Genomic DNA, 23,303 nt, shown 5'->3' on the forward strand with positions numbered 1-23,303 from the left:
CGGGGGAAAAAACAAAGGAAATGAAAACGGGGCCCTGAATTGTCTGTAGCTAAAAGGCTGGTTTCCTTATTGGGCTAGGGTGCTGGGCTCGTTCTTAGCGTGAGGTTGAATGACTAGGCCACTACATGAAGCGTCACTAAAGCCGAAGATTCCTTCCTTTATTTTGTAACATTAGCTTGTTTTGGAGGCATGTTTGGAGGGGATGGGTTTTTTAATTATTATTTTTTTTATATTGGTATATTAAAATGATTTTAAAATATAAAAAATTGAAGAAACAATTACATGTAGACACGGTTAAAACAGCATGTGAACAAATGAAATCATTTGTCGAGGCCTAACCAAAGAAAGAAACCGAGAAAGGTCCAGGCTAGTGCAGCTTTTATGGTATGCATGTGTATTCTCTGCAATGGTCAGTCTCCCCCCTGAAATTCCGTAAATGCCACCAGACGCATCATTCCCTGCTTCTGCCCCCAACAAATGATCACAAAAGAACAGTCCAGCTGGGTTTTCCATGTGGCGACTTCCTATAGGCTGGTTAAATGGCTAGGGAATCATTGGATGCTAAATCTAAAGGTTTGCTTCCTAACCAGTTAAATCCCACAAAATGTCACGCGCAACAATGCCAAGAAATGAAAGGCAGCCCCACCAGCCCCGAACTACTGTCGCTCTGTGCCTCCCACGAGCTCTCCCTTTTCCACTCTTGTGTGTCTCCTTTTACGCTGGACTTAAATTATAGCTCGAGTCCCTGTAAGTAACAGAAGTAATCGATTAGTCCTCGTAGTCTCATGAACCGAACAATCAATTTCTCTGTTTCTGATTCAGTCTCTCTGTCAATTTTATGTTGTTTTTTCGTCTTCTTTTTTTCCCTTCAAACATAACGCCTCATCCAATGAAACCATGACGAATTTATTAGAAGCAAAGCTTCACGCAATACCCAGACTTCCTATTAAAATAGTTATCACAAAATTGTTTTTCATGCAAAGCCCTCATAGTTTCAATCGGATCTTATTACTTCTCAATATAGAAGCCTGCCCATTAATCATAAGAACTACGTTGATGTTGTTAGATGCGGTGCCTCGTATAGCACTCTTATGCACATAAACAATGACTCTGTTTTTTTTTTTATGAAAAATGTAATAAAGCAAAGAGTGGTGGAAAGAGGGGGAAATTCGTTCAAGGAAGAAGGAATTTTGAGGAAAAATTGCTGCATGGAGGGTGGTAAAAGCTGATTAAGATACTGTTAAATTGTTTGTGATACTATCCAAACTAATTAATCACTCCAAAACAACTAAAGGGATTAAGTTACAGCCAATTATTCCCACTGCCATAAAAGTTGCAGCTGTTAAAAAAAAAAAGAAGCAGCAGCAGCAACAGGCACCAGTTTAATTATGGTACGGTCATTTAAATCCAAACAACGCGTCTGCTTTCCTCTCTCTCACGGACACAACACACACACAGAGCTACACAGCACAATGGTGTCTCTCTCCCTCCTCTTCCACCTCCTTTTACTCGCCTTCGTGGATCTCTCCACCTCCACGACGGAATACCTTAAACTCCCGTTACTCCACAAAACGCCATTTCCTACCCCACTCCAATCCCTCTCTTCAGACCTCCAGCGTCTCTCTCTTCTCCATCACAGCCACCACCGCCACCAAAACCACCGTCAAGCCTCCTCCAAATCCCCCTTGATATCCGGAGCTTCCTCCGGCTCTGGCCAATACTTTGTCTCCATTCGCCTTGGCTCCCCACCTCAAACCCTCCTCCTCGTTGCAGATACCGGGAGCGACCTCACTTGGCTTAGATGCTCTGCTTGCAAGACTAACTGCTCCATCCACCCACCCGGATCCACATTTCTCGCTCGCCATTCAACCACCTTCTCCCCAGCTCACTGTTTCAGCTCACTGTGTCAGCTCGTCCCTCATCCTAACCCCAATCCCTGCAACCACACTCGCCTTCACAGCACCTGTAGATACGAGTACGTCTACTCTGATGGGTCCAAAACTTCTGGGTTTTTTTCCAAAGAAACCACGACCTTAAATACAAGCTCCGGTAGAGAAATGAAGCTGAAGAACATCGCATTCGGGTGCGGGTTTCATGTCTCGGGTCCGAGTCTCATCCGGTCGAGTTTTAATGGGGCCAGTGGCGTAATGGGCTTAGGCCGTGGGCCCATCTCGTTTGCTTCTCAGTTGGGCCGTCGATTTGGTCGCAGCTTCTCTTATTGCCTCATGGATTATACTCTCTCACCTCCTCCAACCAGCTATCTCATGATCGGCGACGTCGTTTCCTCTAAGAAGGATAATAAAAGCGTGATGAGCTACACGCCGTTGTTAGTTAACCCTGAAGCCCCCACCTTTTACTACATTGCCATTAAGGGAGTGTTTGTTGACGGTGTAAAACTACGTATTGACCCTTCTGTGTGGTCAATCGACGAGTTAGGTAACGGCGGGACAGTTATTGACTCAGGGACGACGTTAACTTTCTTAATAGAGCCGGCTTACCGTGAGATATTATCGGCGTTTAAGCGTGAAGTGAAGCTACCGAGTCCAACACCAGGGGGTGCGTCCACTCAGAGTGGTTTTGATCTTTGTGTGAACGTGACGGGCGTGTCAAGACCGAGATTTCCAAGACTGAGTTTGGAACTCGGTGGTGAGTCGCTGTATTCGCCGCCGCCAAGGAATTATTTTATCGATATAAGCGAGGGAATCAAGTGTTTGGCGATTCAACCCGTCGAGGCGGAGAGTGGTGGGTTTTCAGTGATTGGGAATCTGATGCAACAAGGATTTTTGTTGGAGTTTGATAGGGGCAAATCTCGGCTCGGTTTTTCACGTCGCGGGTGTGCTGTCTCGTGATGCGAAACGGGGTCGCTTTCGTTTCGTAATTTTTCCCTTTCCTATTTTTCTTTTTCAGAGAAATTTGTGATAAACTGTCGTTAAATACTACCCCCTGATATTAATTATCGTTTTTAGATATTATGCGATTTTATTTTATTTTTTGTCTATTTAAAATGGGCAGTCAATGTTTCCTCCTTTACGAAGACAGGCTAATGGTGACAAAAAAAAAAAAAAGACTTTTCATATAATGCAGTTTTTTTATATAAGAATTGTGCCTGTGTTAGACTCTCTTACATGAACAGCGAATATGATTTTCAAGTGTTTTTTCTTCAGTGATGAATTAAATTAATTTTTTTATTTTAAAAAAATTATTTTTAACTTTAATATTTTTAAATAACCTGAATATATTAAAGAATTAATATAATTAAAAATATTTTTAAAATATAAAAACAAATAACCTCAAATAATATTAGATACAGATACAAGTAACATTGTCTGCAGGTGAAAAGATAGCCTCATTTCAAGAATCAATTACAGACAAACAGAACCTAAAACTAAAGTAAATAAACTAATAAGATTGGTTTGGATGTGTACGAGAGATTCCAAAAAATAAATAAAGAGACTATCTGAGAGCATAAGTAAAAAAATTAATAAGATTGATTTGCATGTATAGCAGAGATTCCAAAAAATGAATAAAAATATTATCTAGAAGTATGATGATTTTTATATTTTTAAAAATATTTTATTTTTTAAAAAAAATTATTTTTTATGTGCTTAAAATAAATTTTCTTGATCTTTGATTTTGATATACAAATGTCAATAATAAATTTCAAAAAAATAAAAATTCTAATATATATAATATAAATATTTTAAAAAATAACCATTACCGTAAAAATATATCAAATGAAATTTCAATATATAAGTTTTCTCCCAACATATGTCAAAGTTAAAATTTAGCTATTTTTCTGCAATTATAATTAAACTTGGATTCTTTGCCAACAGACTCTAAAAAAAATCGAACAACCCATTTCGGCTGTAATTTGAATTAATAACCTTGCAATCTCCATTTGCACCTTTTTCAAACACGTATAGCTTAGATCCCAAAATTCATATATATGGTATAAACTCAGAACTATATTTCCATTTAAATGATATCGAACATCATATCCTAGAAATCCATATATATGGTATTATAAATTATTATTTAGGGTAAAAATACTTAATTGTCCTTTAAAGTAAAAATATTATTTAACTTGAATTAATGAGCATTTTCAAAATTTAATTTTTCATAACAAAGTTCAATGATTGTGTTGCCATTAAAATCAACACTTCTCTAGCTTGTCTCCAGGGGTTTATTTGCATTTTCACTTTGTTCTTTTTTGTTTTTTTAATAAGCAAGTAATATGAGAGTCAATTTAATATTTTAATAACTATAAAAAATAGTTAGTGAGGGTGTTAAACATACCAGCAAGTAATTTGCCCCATTATTTTCAAGCAACAAGTGCGCCAACTTATAGTGGTAAAAAATGGCCTTTGTAGGTGTTTTTAAAACCGTCAAGGCGACACTAACCTCCCAGTGTGGTGTAATTCCCTTTGAGTGGGTTCCACTTGGCTTTTCCTTTTCCTTTTTTTCTTTTTTTCTTTCCTCTTTAATTTTTGCACCGGACCTCCCAGAATTTCACAGCAATCCTTTAATTATTATTTTTTTACTTAGTTTATATGTTAAATTTTGTTAATATTCTTTTAATTGCTTCTTATTTTACTTTAGATTTTGCTTCTTATTTGATTTGAGATTATTTTTAAAATTATTTTTTTAACAATTTCATTTTTATTGCTCTTTTTTTAATTTTTTAATTTGATATTTTAATTTTTTATTTTATTTTTTAATATTAAATTAAATTTATATATTGATTGAGCCGGATATAAGATTTAATAAAATATAAATTTGAAAAATTAACTTAAATTTAAGAGATGAATCCAGGGTTTTTTATTTTTTATTTTAAGCTTGTATTTTTTTAGTTATGTACTTTGATATTTAATTTAATTAGAGACTAAGCTTCCTTATCCAGTATACATAGGAGTTCTTTACTTCTTAATATCTTCATAATTTTTTGATGGTTATAAAAAAATGATATAATTCAAGGCACAATTCGGCCAAGAATCTAGTTAGTAAATAACATGCAAGATGTTTTATATTTAATATATGTACTGCTGGGCTACAAGAAAGTTTCACAGTTGAATAATCGCGTGAAATGGTGATATTTTTCGTACTTGTTTGAATATTTAAAAAAAACATCAAGTAAAATGTCGTTTTAAAATATACCATTTAAAATAGATGTGTTTTGCTTTAAAAATGAAAGCGGTGATTAATAAATAAAGGAGCGCTTTTAAATAAGAAAACAATAGCGTTGTACAGTCTCGTGGTGTCCCTTTCGAGTTAAACAAGATGTCCCTAACACTTTAACGGTATTTTTCAAACTAATATTAAATGCTTGGCAAGGGATAGTATTTTTTAAAACTTTATGATAAATTTTACGGGTTTTTTTTCAATTCATTTCTCTCTGTATATATATAATGATTTTTTCAATTAATGCAAATATTTTTTACACGTGTTTTATTATTTAACAGAATTCAATGAAAAGATGAAAATCTTAAAAATATATAGTAGAATGTTAAAATTTATAAAAAAAAATTATAAAAAAACAAGAATATATGGACAAAATACGACTCTAATTCATATTTTATTAGATAAATACATGGATGATTAGTACATAATATAGGAAATTGAAGGAATAATATAAACCTCGATGGAGATGATTTCTCAGGTAAATAATCTATATAAAAAGTTGTGAAGGGCTACGAATTGATAAAAAATAAAAAGACAAAATGTGTCTTTAGAATAAAGGGAGTGTTTAAAATATGATAGTAATTGTGGTTTGAAGTTTTTTTGTTTTAAAATAATATTTTTTATTTTTAAAAAATTATTTTTAATATCAACACATCAAAATAATTTAAAAATATAAAAAATAATTAATTTGAAAAGATTAAATTTTAATAAAACATGGTTTAATTTGCATTATCAATATCTCTCTTCTTTTTTCTTTTTTTGTTCGGATCCATCCCCATTTCTTATATTTGTTTGTAATTAATACTGGCATTGTCCCAACTATAAATGTAAAACGCAGATGTTTCTTCTTTTCTAGGCTGTAACTCCCCTTTAATGTGATTTTCTCTACTTGATAGGACCACAAGTAAATTGATTTGAATCACATGAATATAATGGCCTGTGGATTGAGGATACATACCAAGCAGTGAATGCGATCAGAAATAAATAGCGAACTATATATTTCCATGGGAAGTCCTGCAAACATATCAAAATAGATGCACAAGTTAATGCCGATACGTAAGGTCCTAAATCCAAAATGATAAATCTTACTAATCACTATATCTCCTTTTACACTTCGTAATCAAACTCCCTCGCTTCCTAATCTAAAATAAACATTACGAAGATGAAGGGTTTTGGTAATGATGCTTTTCATTGTTAGATTTTTTCTTAATTTTTTTTCATATAAATACATTAAAACCATAAAAAATACCTAAAAAACATTTTTTTTGTTTGTTTGAGTGCATTTCTAAACGCATTCCAATCGGGATTCCAGAGATAGATACCTGAAAAACACAATAAAATTACTTGTTTCAGGTTGATTGGATTTGATTTGGTTGTTATTTAGTTTGATCAATGCAAGGAGTCTGCGTGCTGAAGAGATAGCTTTACAAGCCTAGCATCCATGGCACAGAGTTATTGCACTTCAGGAGAAAAGTGGGGCTAATAAAAAAAAGAGAGTTGAGAATGGAAGGACAACGGGAGCAGAATCCGGGAAATATCATGTGAGAGGAATTACTGAAGCTGGAGTGAAGCCCCCATCTTGACAGCTGGTTCTGTACTCGTTTTAGCTGCCATGGCTGCTCCCCTCACTCTCTTCCCCTCCCCTCGTTTAATTACAACTATATTGTGAGATGGGCCATTGCATGGGACGTGGAGATTTTTTATCTCATCTTTTATGTGTACGGTGTTGGTGTTGGTGTTTGGTTAGGTTCAAAATCATTTTAAAAAAAGTTTTAAATGTTTTTATATTAAATTAATATATTTTTATATTTTAAAATTATTTTAATATATTAATTTTAAAAATAATTTTTTAAAAAAAAATTAATAATTTCTAAATAAAAAATATTTTAAAAAACAATTGTAACCACAATTTCAAACATACTTTCAAACATGTAATGCCATGATTATCAAGTGACAATCTCATATTTAATTTTAGTTTTTAATGTCACTTTTTTTAAGTTTAGTTTTTGTTTGAAAGATCACAAAAACTGAAAAATTCGATAACACTTTTGTCTTTCTACATTTGTTTTGTTAGTGATTCCTGTCGTAACCATTCTGTGACTCTCTTTTCTTTCAAGCGAATACGTGCAAGACATAATGCTTGAGAGCTAATCACAAGCCAAGTAAAGCCCATTTTAAAAGCCTTAAACTAATTACTGAAGCCCAAAATATTAAAACTTAAAAAATATGTCGGCTCCAAAAACAGTCTGCACGAGGATTTTATATATTCTGTTAGAAATTTAGCCCGTACGCAAGACAAAGGCCATATCCACAGGAAAGCAACGTGGATTTGGGTCCCCACATCATTGCCTAAAAAACAAATAAATAAAAGGAAAAACAAAACAAAGAAAGAAAATCGATCCGAATAAAGGATTGTAAATATAACAGAGACTGAAATGAGAATAAGAATCTATTTATTTTCTCCTTTTAAAAATAATTTTGAAAAAAATTGATTTTTTTAATTTTTAATTTTTTAATTTTCAGATTATTTTAATGTGTTGAAATCAAAAATAAATTTTAAAAAATAAAATAAAATATTATCTTGATATATTTTCAAGTTAAAAGAATATTAAAAAGTAATTACTTTCACAATATCAAATTCTAAAAAAAATATATAACCAATATTAAGAAAAGCATTTTGATGCATGCTGCATCCTGATTATTTGTTATTGTAATATGGGATATTTTTTTAATATATTTTTTGTTTAAAAGTATATTAAATAATTACTTTTTATACATTAAAATCATTAAAAAAAACTAAGAAAAAAAATGAATTTAATGATAGAATTAAATTCACACAATTTAATACAGACACACACACACATGAACAGAGGAAAGTCTCACATGGTACAGGCCAGATCTCCGCTGGAAACATCACAGACCTTCTCCACATCATAACCAGAATTCCCAATCCAAAGTTATGCAACCAAACCTGCAATTAAGGAAAATGTTATTAATATTTTTAAAAGATGAATTTTAGTGCATGTTCAAGATGATGCCTAAATAAAATTTCTGATGAAATGTAAAGAAGGATGTTGCTTAACGAGGCATATGACTAGGTGATTGTTCAGTTCCAAAATCTCAATATATGTCAATAGAGATAAATTAGTTGAAGGCAAATGGTTAGTGTGCATACTATGATAGCAGGATCACCCCGTATTTGAAATGTTCAAGTGAAGACTTAATATCAATTGACAAATGTGTATCCGTGCTTACTTTATAAAAAAAAAAAAAAAATACAAGTACCTAGCAAATTCACATGCTTTAACACAACTAGCTTAAGAGCATATCCAGTGATCATTCGTGATTAGCCACAGAATAATAAACTGCCTCGTGAATCTAAATGGCAAATTCAGAGACTTGAAATATACATCATTACATCAGGGATGCCGAGGTAGTCTATATAAAGTTATTTCCTGTATAGACAACTAACATGTATAGTGTGGTCTATCTTACCTGTTTACATGAATGAAGCATTTCTAATCCCATCTTCTCAAGGTTGGTTTCAGTGGTAACCTGTAAATCATAAAAAGAATTGATTAAAAAAAACATAGTAGTCCATGCATCAGTGAAGGAAAATTGGAAGCGAAATAAAACTGCAGAACCTAACTGCACCTGATGTGAGAATGGCAAGGTCCTACGAGCTGGACTTCCTATTTTCTCAAAACCCAGTTGCTCTGATGGTACAAACCATCAAACTCAACTAACTCTCGCTCTGAAGGCATCAATGCAAATTACAAGCTACAGAATATACATGAGATTTAGAACATCAATGCTCTTAATAAACTATGGAATTTCAAGGACAGAAAGCATAAACATTGCAATTGAAAGTACATTCCTTGCCCACTTCTGTAGCTCTTCCTCTTAATTGGGATTAAAAATGAGCACCAAGTATTCCAGTGTCGAGAATATTTAGTGTTTCACCCCTTCATAAACATGAAAAATTTTCACAGTAACTAAACGTGTTTCAATAAAAGAAAACTAACCCCTGATAGGACAATTCTAAACAAATCAACTTACCAAAGAAATGATTAAGATAATAACAAAATTTCTTCATAAAAAATGAAAAAACCTTCAATAAGGTTATTATTTTAATATTTGTCAGCTTGTTTCCTAATTGAAAGACGACTTATTATCCAAATTACTCTTGCAGGCTTGTAGCTCTATTCAATCTCATCTTACCCATGCAGTGCTTTTCAAATTAGAAATCACAAGCTTGCCGAAAAAACCAATAATATTCTATGTGAATCACTACAAGCAATGTATAACATGATAAAATCTTAATACCTGACTGAGAAGCGAGGAGCAGAGCAGGCATACGATCTCCTTCCAGTGTGATCCTAAACGCAGCAGATGCTTGTTCTACTTCTTACTTGGCCATGATTGTTTCTAAATCCGGGATAACTACCTTGTGCTAAGCACTATACCGGTTCAAAATAATCCAGTTCATTGCAGCAAGTAGTTTGAGTGCTCGTCAAAAAAATAAAATTGAAGAGGAAGAGGATGAGGATGAGAGAAATTAACGAAATCCGTACCTTCCGCGACTTTCGAGTCATGTTCAGATTCTTCAATCAGTTATATCAATCAAAGCCCAAAGATAAAATAATTTTTAGAGGATTGGGGATCTAATTTGATTTTCTTAGAAAACAAAGAGAATTTAAAGAAAATTAAATGAGAATTAGACGAGTGAAGATGGAGATTTAGTTATTGCATACAATTGTGTTTTTAATTTTTTTTAAATCTAAGTCTTTATATTTTACTGATTTTAAAAATAATTTTTTTAAAGTATTATTTTAATATATTTTAAAACAAAAATAATTTTTAATATATTTTCATAAATTGAATATTTATCGATTATATTTTTTTAATACTTTTTTTTCTTAGCCGGGATGTCTAGTTTTAATATTCGAGGTGGTATGAAACTTGAAGTGTGTGTGTGTGTGTGTATTTTGTGTTATTGGTTTATTGTTTATGGGTTTTGGGCTGTGAAATGACTGATATGGGGGGATGCTTTATCATTCAACTCCGAGGAGATAATAGGGATGGACTTGAACGACACGTCGTTTATCAGACCAGACCTGGACTTGGCTGGGCCGCTGGCTTATGCTGTCTATTGGGCTGGTTTTGGATTTCGGTTTCGGCTATGTTTTATTCTTCGCTTTCTTTGTTTTTCATAACAGTTGAAGCTAAAATTTACATTTACATTTACATTTTTTTTTTTTAAGTAGCACCAGGATTTAGTAGAAAAAATATCTTTTTATTCTTTGATTTTTTAATTTTTGAATAATAATTAAACCTAATTAAAACATAGCATTTTTTATATTCCCTTTCCTAAATAATATAAATAAATCTACAGGAACCAACACAGTTTCACACGATTATTTTTTTTATAAAAGAAGTAGCTGGAACGATAGGTTCCTTTCTTTTGTGCGTTTGCAAGTTTGACTCGGAGCTTCCATGGAAATATAACTCTTTCAAACATGGTATTACACGCGCGCACTTTTTTTTTTTTTTAAATCACTCATCTATGAGAAAAAAGGAAGGATAAAAGGCCTTAACAAGGCATATCCAGAATGCGAAAATTATTTTATCCAGTAAAATGATTATATAAATTTAAAAAAGAAATAAATGGTGTCCATAAAAAATTAATTTGAAATAAAAAAATCGATTTTCTTATTAAACGCAGAAATAAATAGTGTGCCTGGATATCTATTATTTTGTATCCTGTGGTAAGATAAAACTACAGCGACTCACAAGGGGTCATTGTAAGTTGTAACAGTTGAAAACAAAATAAAGCCACGACTAACAAAAAAGGTTACACAGTAGTTATCCAGTTTCCTTTATTTTAAATCAGTGTTGGGTCCAGCTAATTAATTTCATTAATATTGGTTAAAAAAGAAAGTTCAACAGTGAAGATGATAATGGAATGATTACTCAATTACTTAAAAATATTAATTGCCATTCAGCAATCAATGGAAAAGGTTTTAAAAGCTTTCCCAACACATGAGGGAATTCGTTACAGTCAACATATATGGTCTTCTACCTGCTTATTATTAATAGCTAGTTTGATTCCCATATTTCAATTAGCTACATCTTGCTTTAATTAAGCTTCTTCCTTTTGATCTCATATGATTTAGTGGGACTAATCAGCTTACCTTTCGGCTTTGGAAGAATGATAATCAGACCATTTTCTGTACTTGCAAGTGAAAGAGACGCATGGGGGTGAAAGGTATAATTGAGTGCACTGTCCCGCTTTGGGGACACAATTCCTTGAAAATACGGGTGTTATTTTTGACTCTGGAAAAGAAAAGGGACTGGTAATATATCTCCTACCAGACAACGAAATATACCTTGTTCATCCATGATTAGGGCTACTTGTGTTATCACTCGATTATTGCCAAAATTAAGAAGAAGAAGCTTGTGTTGCTAAGGCATGCTAGAGAAGTTTGAATTTTGTGAGATCTTGAGGGAATGCTTTGATTAGATTCTATTTGGTCCCATGGAAAGATCTTCCTGATTTAAAGCCAGAAACTCTCTTTTTTTTTCTTTGACCGTCCAAAACTTGTTAATCATGTAGACTATTTTGATCCTTTTCTACTTTTTTCAAGGACATAAAGATCTAATAGTTACCAGTGGCATTGTGATTCCTAGTCTAGGTCCACTACCACTGGTACCCTGCCTCGATGATGTCTTGTTAGGCTTGATTTAAATTGACATTCTCGCCGGTTTCTTTCTTTTCTCTTCTTTCCTTTTTTTTATAAAAAAACAAGAAGAAGATGAAAATCTCTGTTTAATTGTCTGGTAATGGTTCTTTTACTGTTCTCGAATTCCAAGTTGGTGGATTGGGAGTCTAGACTTTTTTTTTTTTTTAATGCAACAGGACTTCTCTAGTTGAGGCTCGCATAATGTTACAGTAGCATAGGTTCGTGGCAGTAAACTTTACGGAAAAGTTTACTGATAAATTTGAAAGCTGATTTTTTTAGCAGCAAGGAACCAGGCTTTGAGTCACTTCATCGTGTTTCCTGCTCTAATTACTCTTCTTGAACCTTTCTGAGCCATGTGTATACAATTGTACAGACATATACTTACGTGCATGAAAGTGCTTTTTGGAACGTCTGATTATCTAGCATAGCGCTGGTAACCTTGCTTGTGATGTTGCCGCTAGCTGTTTTAAGCGAGTGGAAATAAAATGAATCAGCAAAAAATAAAATAAAAACTGAAGAAACCTGAATAAAAAAGGTGAGATTTCCGGGGTTCAATTTCATGAATCTACCTGCGCGTGGCTTCAAATGTAAGAGGGACTATAAATACATTACCTTTTGAAGACCCCGATAAGCTTGTTGAGAATCCATTTAACCTTTTAGTGGAAGGCATGAGTGCCCTTTTGTCTTGTGCATTACAAGAAGTTTTGTACCGGGAAACTGGTTTGATAGATGGAGAGTTGAGAAAGGTAAATTAACGGGCCAGTTGGGGTGTAAAGTGAGTACACTAGCTAGTGTAAAGTGAGTACAGTAGCTAGAACAAGGAGTAAACCATGTGTAATAATTCTAAAATAAAAAAAAAAACCGTCTCTAAGAGTTGGAGAGCATTATTATGTACTAAAGATTTTACGTATCTTTGCCATGCTTGGTGCCACCAAAACTTACAGGACTTTAATTTCATCAGTAAGATTGCGGGACAAACTGTATACTATTAACTTGCTGTCGGAGCTCACACAATATTCTCAGTCCGAACCATAAATTAGTTTGGGAACTTCTAAATAGCAAGCTGGGGCTTGTCCCAGCTGTTTAATTTCGTCCTGAAACCTAGGGTTTCTCTTCAATAAAAATTAATTTCATAATTAACTCTATTAATCCATCAACGTCGTCTTGTATAATTATATCATATCCAAATTCAACCGAGCACGGTCAAAACCTGGAGCTAACTGTAATGAAAACGGGAAAAAAATATGAAGTTTTTCAGCCCTTTTATTTTATTTTATTTTCCCAATCAAAAAAAAATTGAGTAGGAGGATTGCTGTATGTAAATTATTTAAAAACATTTGACGGACCACACGTCTTGGATCATAAGGAATATTCAAGGACATTATAGCTCGTTAATGAACCTGAGCGTTCAATTATTGCTGTGATTCTTGACGTCCCAACTTCTTACGAGCAACGGTCCACAAAAGTTGGTATTATCGAGGTGCATATGATTAGTGTCATATAAATATAACCTGGCTTAGGCTGCGGAAAGAATCTAGCAAATACTTTGATTTCATTTATTCTAATGGAGTGGTAGGTAAAAACTAGTTGAATAATATGTTTAGTGAAATTTATAATGTAAATTATGGAGAGGATCTTCGACACCCCTGTTATTAGTAAGTACACAAACTAGACGTTTAGGTTTTGATACCATAATATTAGAGTCGAGCTTGCACCTTTCTATTCCATGGGTTATGGGCCTCCTGGCTCTATATCATTTATCTTACATGCCAATTACACATAATATTGTCTATTTAATTGACAAATGATATACTGCATAAATGAGTTTTAAGTATATCAGATAAATATAGAAAAATTGAGTTTGGGCTGAAATTGATATGTACTCATGTCAGTTCTAAATAGCATACGATTTCATTAATTAATATATAATTCTCTATAATACCATATGTCCACTACGTCGGATTAATTTAACCATATATTTTTCTTACAATATAAAAGTTAGTATAAACTTTGTAAACTATACTCAGCAAGTGCCTAGTAAACATGCCGTCCAATTTACCATTTAAAATTGATAACTAAACAAGACATGATGAGTTTATGCTGTCTCACCTTCAGTCTGGCGGATGATATGCTAATCTTCAGTCGTTCAGCTCCTTTATACAGTATGCGGAATAGTAATTGCATCTTTTTATGCTTTGAATTAGTGTCAGGTCTGAATAACTCTAAAAGTAGTCTTATTGGTGTTGATATAAAAGATCAGATTTGTGATTACACATCTGGAATTCTTTGATGCAAGCAGGAAGATCTTCTTTTCAAATGTCTAAGCCTTCCTATTGGTGCAAGCTCATGTAGAACTTTCGATGTGGAAACCTATATTCCATAAGATCGACTCTACATTGGCTTTGTGGAAGGGTAGATTTTTATCCATGAATTGGAGGTAGGTTGTGCTTCATTAAATCAATTCTAAGTAACTTGTCCATTCACTATTTGTCTTTGTTCCTTATGCTATGACAGCAACAACAATTAAAAAGAAATTGCGATCCTTCTTGTTGTCAGGGAAAGAGGAAGGTAATAAGTTGTGTAACGTTAGATGATTAATAATTACTCATACTAAAAGTGCCGATCGTCTTGGGATTGGATCTCTGAGAGATAAAAACAATATCTTACTGTTCATATGGTTATGATGTTTTGATTCACAGGAGTTTAGCATGTGGAAAAATATGATAAAAAAACATTTATACTCTCAAATGCTTCAGCCTTGTACCGTAAGATACTATTTCAGGGCTGGAAGTATATGATTGTGAATTGTTAACTACCGTGTTAAAGATAATAAGCTGCATGATGTGGTTAATCATGGATTTATAGTGTTAGCTGGTAATGATAAAATGATTTAATTTTAGCTTGATGCTTGTATTGATAATGGTAGTTTCCAATTTATCCAATGATAATAAAGCAAACCTCAATAAGATGAGAGTTTGTGATGGATACTAATGTGTTAAGTTCAGCGTGTAATTAATCCAAAGATATTGGGTTTAATAATTTACTTGGGCTCAAGAACAAGAGAGACTCATGTCATTTAGGCATGATATTTTACTAATTTCAAGGACAATTTTGATCCTTTTAAATAAGAATTTATACTGAAAAATATAATTTTAAAAGATGAAGATCTGCAACCTGAAAAGATCTTGTAATTAAGACTTCGATTTTTCCTCCTCTTGTTTTGGTTTGTGACTTGGCATGATATGGTAAGAGACAGGGGAATCATTGGTGCCAAATGCGAATGAATTCAAACAGCACTCATCATCACAAGCCAAAAGGCCCTTCTACGCTAAGGCAAAGATGAAGTAGAAGCATGAGCACTAATGTCTAGAGGAACAAACGTCATGATAGGGTGGGATTGATGTCATCATAACCCCACGAAAAGGGTTGTCTCGTGGGTTATGCTAGTGGGTGGAGCAGCTATCATCGGAAGTTTGAATAAGCTACTTAAAAACACACCACATTTTAAAAAATGTGTGATATTACAAAAGATGAAAAGTATATAAAAGAAATGGGGACCAGAGCAACCATGCGTGACTACATTGGATCCAAAAAATACTAAAAGCCCTTCTCTGAGTTTTCCTTTCCCTAGCAAATAGTAACACAATATGGAAGAAAGTAGTGGCTACTGGCCGCTAGTGACAGGCCTGAAGAGGTAAAGAGTGTTTTCTTCCGTACCTAAGAAGTAGCTAGGGAATGAAGATAAAGCAATTAACCAAAAGGAGGCATTAGGAAAGGGAAATGGGTTGCTGATGGCTGGTCTGTGATGGGATTTATTCATTTTTTTAATATATATGTTCTTCTAACTGTTATTAAAAAGAAGCCGATTTAGAATATAACAGTTAAGAAAAGAAAAGAAAAAAATCTCTTCCTCGGTATCTTGCTCCAGACTATTTGTGTTGAAAAGGGAAATGAAAGGCTGGTTGCTTGTATGATTTTTGTGTTACTTTTTTGAGACCCAGGCTGCTTATTTGACTGTGTAATTACCCCCACCTTGCAGGTCGAGTGCACAGAAACATTACATTATATTTTGTGTTTTCGTTCTTGCTCTTTTTAACGTGAACCCATAATGGTTCAGCTGAAGGATTGAACCTCTTTAGGCCCAACCAGCTTGAAGCCAGTGGCAGCAAAAAATTGGAGCTCGTGGCATGGGATAAAGAGACAGCAGTGAGTGATTAGAAGCTGATCTAGATTGGCGTGCCCACGCATTTAAAAAGTGATTAGAAACATCTATTATTCCATCGTGCTTCTGGCGTTTGAAAGTTATAATTGAGAAATGTTACCACCAGCAACAACTAACACAGTTTACATTTGTACTCCAATTAAACAAACCCCATTTTGAGACATAAATATGGTATTAATGTTGGACAATGGACAGTGATGATATATCGCACTCACTCAAGCAATATGCCTCCAAAAATATAGTAAAGAAATCAAACCATGAACTCATGAGAAGCTCAACAACGCCAAACAAAATCTTTTAACCAACTAGAGTATATAATATAGCAAACCTGAGACCTAAGATTCCCTGTAATGGACTCTAGGTAAATGAAACCTAGATAAATCATTAGTCCAATTAGTATTATTATCTTCTAAGAACTGATATCCTTGTAATCTTAATTATAAATTAAGGGTGCTCTGAATTTTTCCTCAAACAAAACACAGTGATGTGGATACATTACACAAGTTGATACACACACACATATATGTATGAAAAGGGAATGCACCAGCAGCCACGCAAGGACTGTATGAAGAGAACTGAATCACATAGCAAATTTCTTTTCCAAAATGCCCCAGAGAAAAGGAGCCACCCTGACCCGGCCCCATTTATCACTATCAAAATATACAGGTACCCTAATATTCTCCTACACCTACCAGAACTGAAAAGGGCTCCTCTAAATTTCAAAAGGACCGATAACAGCTATGAATATACACGTAACTGAAACCAAGAACCTTATGGAGTGGAGAGCAAACCTAGCTAGACAGAGAAGGAAAGAGATGGAGTGTGTTTGAAGACACAATGATTACGTGGTCTTGGGGAAGCAGAAAGGGTGGCGTGGAAATATGGAAGAACGTGGGAGGCTTGACCGGTCGAGGTAATTAATCAAAGTTATAAAGTCATCAGCTAGCCTAAAAAAATTACTACTGCTAATCTGTAGTACTACTAATTAAAAAAGTTTAATTGCCAAAAAAAGAAAGAAAAAAAAAAAAGAGGACAGGGTTTATACACACAGACACACACACTCATATATATAGATATATATAGCTAAGCCTTTTATCATGATGATACCATCAGCCTTTTTGCTTATCAAAAAAAAAAAAAAAACTATCAGCCTTTTCGGTCTTTGGTCGGTCGACAATCTGTGTTAACCACTGTGTTTGTTTTTGTGTTTCCCATCTCCCCCCCACTCACTCAGTCACTCTCTCTAATTAACTGCACTTGCACAGAGTGTAATTATACAGTTTGAACCAATCACAAAGCAACAAAATAATGATATTTTACATGGGCTATATATATATTACATGTATAAAATAAATAAATAAATAAAGAGATACCCCCCGCCCACCCCAGATGGCTACAGGGATGGATGGGTGGAGAATGCCGTAAGAAGAAAGGAAAGGAGACGAAGCAGTACTTACAGAGTCTATATATTTAGAGTGGTGGGAAAGAGAAAGAGGTGCAGATCAGCACAGAAGTAAAGCATAAAACAACAAAGGAACCAAAAAGATACCAACAAAACACCAAAGAAAAAGGAAAGCTTACATGGTTGAAGTTTAGAATATAAAGGGTCATCACCACATCCTTTCCACAAAGGCTGTTCCATCCAAAAGAAAACCTACCCAAGTGAAAGAGATATTGAGAGTCATTCATTTTGATATATAGCTAGAGAGAGAAGCCTGAAACTTGCTTTCTTTCTTCGGCTTTTCCCTTACCATCTCCACCACCACCACCAAAGATAAAAGAGTCTAGAGTACTGAAAATTCCATATATCCATCTCAGTACATAAGAACATATCAAAGGAATTAAGGTCTGTCTCTATCTCCTTGTGTTCTATTTTTGCTTCTTCTCCCAGTTGAAAAGTAAAACTCAGTACTCCCCCCCCCCCTCCCCCTTTTCATATATCTCCGCAGCTAGAAGGAAGTGATCAATATGATTACAATTTCATAGCAATAGAATTTTCCATCTTTTTTTTTCTGTAGAGTGACAGAGAGAGATATGTGTGGACTTAAAGAAGAAGACCAAGAAGAGCAAACAATCCATAACCTCCAAAACTACCAAGAGCAGCTACTTTTTCAATACCACCAACAAATGCAACAGCACCACCAACAACAAAGCAGTGATTTCTATGGAGGAGCAAGAGGATCAGGATTGATTTTCCCTGAAGTTTCACCGATCTTACCATGGCCTCTCCCTCCAGCCCACTCTTTTAACCCGGATCACTTCACTTCAAATCACCCAGTTCGTGACCATGACCCATTTCTTATCCCTCCTCCAATACCTTCCTCATATGGGGGTTTATTCAATAGAAGATCTCCTTCCCTTCAGTTTGCTTATGATGGTACATCAAGTGATCATCTTAGGATTATATCTGAAACTCTTGGACCAGTGGTTCAACCCGGTTCAGCTCCTTTCGGGTTGCAAGCTGAGTTGAGCAAGATGACTGCTCAAGAAATCATGGATGCTAAGGCTCTTGCTGCTTCTAAAAGTCACAGTGAGGCTGAGAGGAGAAGAAGAGAGAGAATCAACAACCACCTTGCCAAGCTACGTAGTTTACTACCCAGCACGACCAAAGTAAGTATCGTAGTATATCATCACCAAATTTTGAAAACCTACACAGAAGTGTTAATTTAACATATGAATTATCAAAACCTTAAATAAAACAGCATGGTCTTCTTTTATATATTAAAAAAATGCATAATTATGTAGCGTCATTTTGTTTTGTGGTAAAACAAGTAGTTTTTTCTTTTAAAGATGTTTGTCAATCTTGCTGAAGATTCTAGTTAGATGGCTGGTCTGATAATATAGATGCCACCAAAACACAATATATTCACCTTTTAGATATAAGAAAGGCAGTTACGTTTTTTTCTTGTTAGCTTATCCTTTTGTTTTCATCCTTTGAACACTGCTACGTCCTATTGTTTTTTCTTTTCTTTTGGTGTATTCTCCTTCTGGGACTTGTGCTAGTTCCGAGGAAAGAAAAGAAAAACTAAAAGGGAATAAGCGTTAATGTCGCTAAGTTGATACGATAAAGAGGAACCAAAGAGATGTTGAAAAGCTTCCATGGAAATTTCTTGCCGGTTTCCAGTCAAAGTAATTAAGTAGAGAATGAAAAGATATAAAGACAGACAAAACTAGCATTCTTGTCAGTCACTTATAGATACCCCGTGCCCTAATCCTCTTTCAAAACCCCACCATCAGTGAAACCTACTTTCATGCCTGCCTGAGTCATGCATCAAAAGAACGAATAAGAACTTCATATCCCCAAAGTATCTCTTCTTTTCAAACACCGAAAGACAGTTAATTTTTACATGTAATAATTTATGTTTGCTTGCCCTTCAACCTACAAAATGATCATTATAGCTTGATTCCTTTTCTTGTAATTCATTTTTTTTTATGAGCAAAGTACAAACTTTAACGTGCATGAAACTGATTCTTCTCCCTTGTTTGTGGCCCAGACAGACAAAGCTTCACTGCTAGCAGAAGTGATCCAACATGTTAAAGAGTTAAAACGCCAGACTTCTTTGATAGCCGAAACAAGTCCAGTACCAACTGAAATGGATGAGCTAACAGTGGATACAGCTGATGAAGATGGTAAATTTGTGCTCAAAGCATCACTTTGCTGCGAAGATAGGTCTGATCTCTTGCCTGACCTAATAAAAACCTTGAAAGCTTTGCGTTTAAGAACATTAAAAGCTGAGATCACGACACTTGGCGGACGTGTAAAGAATGTTTTGTTCATTGCTGGTGAAGAAGATTCATCAAGTGATAGCAATGATCATCAACAGCAACAGCAACCACTGCAATATTCTATAAGCTCAATTCAAGAAGCACTGAAATCGGTTATGGAGAAGACAGGTGGTGACGAGTCTTCTTCAGGAAGTGTTAAGAGACAAAGAACAAATATCAATATCCTTCAACAACAACACAGGTCTCTATAATTTTACTAAGAGACCATGAGTACCTTTCCTGTTTTTTTTTTTTTTTTTTTGCTTGTGGGTGTGTCTTTTTTGGTGTGTTTTGTGTAGTTTTTACCGGTGAACAAAGAGGCAATGATGGTATATTGGTGTGTATTTTTGGACTTGCATCACTACATAATATGGTGTACGTAGAGAAGAGAGAATGGATATATTGCGGGCTGGTGCCTGGTGGGGTTACCTTCCCATTTTGCTGTCGGATGTTAGTGCAGAGAGAGAAAAGGGGTGGGTCGGTAGAAATCACACAGGGAGGAGAAGGGCAAGCACTAGACAACAAAGAAATGGTGGCAGAAAGGAGGATGGATGTATTAAGTTGTATTCAAATTAATCAGGATCAAAGAGGAAGCTAGACCACATATATTTTCTAACAAAGGTTTTAATATAAGGTTTCTCTTCCTACGAAAAAGATTCGTAGCTGTTTTTTAGCTTGCTAACAAAGTATTAACCTGTTTATATTCTCACTCTGTCGTCAGTTTGGTGGAATTTAATTATGGATCATCATATATGATGCCTGGTGACGATGTTTTTCCCGTCATGTGCTCCGTCCCTACTGAACACCACCACCACCTCCTTCTTCCTGGCAGTACAATATTGTTGCTTCAGTCATCTCCGGATCTTGTTTTAATTTCTCAAGGGTAACAAGAAAAGGAAAAGAAAAGAAAAACCCTAATGCTGCATTCATGTTCTGTGGGTCACAAAGAGTAAAGGGACCAATTTAGCCACTCAGGGGATGTGCATACACTACACTTATTAGTAATACGTACTTGTTGTGTTTGAGTTCCTTCTTTCTTGTGCTGCTTGTTTTCGTTTCAACTAGAATTGATGTGTTTAGTTATGAAGTTCAAGGAAGACATATTGCAATGGTCGATGGTTTGTCGAATAATGCAAAACCTTAATTTTCTCTCGTGAATTCTACACATATATTCATAAAGAAAGAAATTATATAGCGGATTATTTGGTCAGGAAGAAATGAATTTAGTTGCATCATTTTAGATTTCTTTCGTAGATTTACCCTTGCTTGATTTATTTATTTTTAATGAGTTAGTTTGCTTGATTTATATTTGTACTTTAAGTTATCTGATGTTAATTTTATTTTTTTCTTCTCCTGCTTAGCCATGTTTTTAATAACTAAATTAGTTGCTTAATAAATAAAAAATATATAGATATGGAATGGATTAATTGTGGATCAGGGATTTTTTTTTTCTGAAAAAACATTAACCCCACATCCAAATCCAATTTCGATAGTCTATGTGACCTATGGTTGCTAGTCTGCATACATCAAGTTTCAGTTTTAAAAAACCCAACTTTGTGTTTTCTATATGCATGATGAGCATTGCGAAAATATGTATACCTCAAATATTATTGCACAAGTAATAATTAAGACAGACATGCAAAAATAACAGTTGCATGGCTTAATAATTTGTTGCATATATGTTTTATTGTATATATCTATAAAATACAAATCATGACTTGTTATTAATAATGAAGATTTCATTTCTATAATTTGATATGCTTTTAATTTACTTTTTTTTTTTAACAATTACAAATCATTATTATTTAGATTTCATGATAATGGTTCGGATTTTATAAACATGACACATCATGATATTAGTAATTTTATTGGCACCCCTATTTGTTATTCTTTTTTTTTTCCATCCTAGTTTTTTATATTACATTACTTCAACCCATGATTGATAAAATTCATAGTAAAATCAATTAAATTTCTAAAATTTAATGTTAATGCAAACTTAATAAAAAAAATTAAATATAATTTATGATATATTATTAATTAATATTTTTCATGCTCAATTTCATTAAATCAGATGAAAATTTAGAGTAAATTAATTTAATTTAGAAAAAATATTAAATTAATCAATTTATTAACAATTCAGTGAAACATATAACTCGACATAATTCAACAAATATTTATGTTCTATTACTTGAATGTCTATTCATATTTAACAAAATTATTAGTCGATTACCATAATATACACAAAAATTTTAATTCAACAATTAACCTAAATTAAACTCAACATATTATTAATTGAAATAATTAATTCATTATTAATTCAATTTATTTTTATATTTAGGTGTATCAAATAAACTCTAGTTAAATATATTTTTAGCTAATTTATCATTAATTTAAAAAAAAAGTAAATTCATCATAAATCTTAATTTTAACTTAAATAATTATTTGAATTCAGCCAAAGCAAAAACAAATTAAAATTAATAGTACATTGCTTATGAGGTTATAAGAATGATTACGGTAATGATAACAGAGTTGGTGGCAGTCCAAAAAAAAAAAACATCAATTGCTTAAACACTATAATAAGTTTGATTTTTAATTATTTTAAAAATATAATCTAAATTATTAATATGTTTTTTAAAAGATATTTGAGGAAGTCGATTGGTTTTTTTAAGAGAGATGAGAGTATTTGTATGTTACTTATGTTTTATTTATTTAAATTTTAATCAATATAGTGCATAATATTTAGTGGATATCACGCGCTATAATATCAAATTATAATATTTTATCAAATATTTTTCAAATAATATTATTTTTAAAAAATTTAAATTACCAAAAAAAACCGCCTTTATTTGTTCGGCTTATCAAGATGGTTTTAAGATAGATAGAAGTTGGATTGGGCCTGTTATGTTGGAGAAACTACAGGACTGGCCCAGTAATAAATCATCTCTATTTTAAAAAGTTATGGCCCATGCAGGTTTCGAACCTGCGACCTTCGCGTTATTAGCACGACGCTCTAACCAACTGAGCTAATAGGCCAATTGATGGTCGGCTACGAATTAATTAAATTATAATCTAAATTACGAATATGAGCAAGAGATAAATAACTAAACAAACAGCTCTCGTATCACTTGATGATCGAGAATTGGTTATGTACCAACCAAATGGCATGTTTGCATTGACAAAGAAACTCTGATTTGATTAAATTATAGTCAGGTTATCATAAAATTGACTGTACTTTTATTTTGAAAGTAAAATTATGATATGTATATGCATTTAATTTATTATTTTATCCTTGTGCTTGTCAAAATTCTTCAATTACTAAATTTTGTATTTGCCAAATGTTTTATTAAAAAAAGAATTTAATATATATTTTAAGATAATTACATTTGATTAATATA

At 33.5% G+C, this 23,303-nt stretch overlaps 2 protein-coding genes, 1 long non-coding RNA gene and 1 other non-coding gene across 11 annotated transcripts; 2 read left to right on the plus strand and 2 right to left on the minus strand.

The window, feature by feature from the left end:
- Positions 1–358: 358 nt before the first annotated feature.
- On the minus strand, positions 359–9,901 carry LOC105123590 (uncharacterized). 6 transcript variants are annotated; one of them, XR_841887.1, is made up of 6 exons: positions 9,505–9,899; positions 8,833–8,958; positions 8,674–8,733; positions 8,062–8,149; positions 6,137–6,192; positions 359–745 (listed from the first exon to the last, which is right to left on the minus strand). It is a non-coding gene; the product is annotated as an uncharacterized LOC105123590 (long non-coding RNA). The 6 variants fall into 6 exon arrangements; XR_841884.1 differs by lacking the exon at positions 359–745 and having other exon boundaries at positions 5,928–6,192; positions 9,505–9,898; XR_841888.1 differs by lacking the exons at positions 359–745; positions 6,137–6,192 and having other exon boundaries at positions 8,001–8,149; positions 9,505–9,638; positions 9,753–9,898.
- Positions 1,338–2,993, plus strand: LOC105123609 (Eukaryotic aspartyl protease family protein). The gene has a single exon (XM_011023280.1). It carries the CDS (start codon positions 1,389–1,391, stop codon positions 2,847–2,849), a length of 1,461 nt encoding a protein of 486 aa, XP_011021582.1. The 5' UTR covers positions 1,338–1,388; the 3' UTR covers positions 2,850–2,993.
- A 7,654-nt stretch (positions 9,902–17,555) lies between the features above and the next one.
- On the plus strand, positions 17,556–21,009 carry LOC105123617 (transcription factor bHLH30-like). 3 transcript variants are annotated; one of them, XM_011023305.1, is made up of 3 exons: positions 17,556–17,989; positions 18,162–18,753; positions 19,638–20,987. In XM_011023305.1, the coding sequence occupies exons 2-3, from the start codon at positions 18,178–18,180 to the stop codon at positions 20,118–20,120; spliced, it is 1,059 nt and encodes a 352-aa protein (XP_011021607.1). In that variant the 5' UTR covers positions 17,556–17,989; positions 18,162–18,177; the 3' UTR covers positions 20,121–20,987. The 3 variants fall into 3 exon arrangements, 2 of the variants coding, with proteins under 2 accessions (XP_011021607.1, XP_011021594.1); XR_841894.1 differs by having other exon boundaries at positions 17,557–18,753; positions 19,638–20,542; positions 20,630–21,009; XM_011023292.1 differs by having other exon boundaries at positions 17,557–18,753.
- A 1,858-nt stretch (positions 21,010–22,867) lies between these two features.
- On the minus strand, positions 22,868–22,941 carry TRNAI-AAU (transfer RNA isoleucine (anticodon AAU)). Its single transcript has one exon. It is a non-coding gene; the product is annotated as a tRNA-Ile (tRNA).
- Between the last annotated feature and the right edge of the window lie 362 nt (positions 22,942–23,303).

The sequence above is a fragment of the Populus euphratica genome, unplaced genomic scaffold, assembly GCF_000495115.2.
Source record: "Populus euphratica unplaced genomic scaffold, PopEup_1.0 scaffold1.1, whole genome shotgun sequence".
Classification (NCBI taxonomy): Eukaryota; Viridiplantae; Streptophyta; class Magnoliopsida; order Malpighiales; family Salicaceae; genus Populus; species Populus euphratica.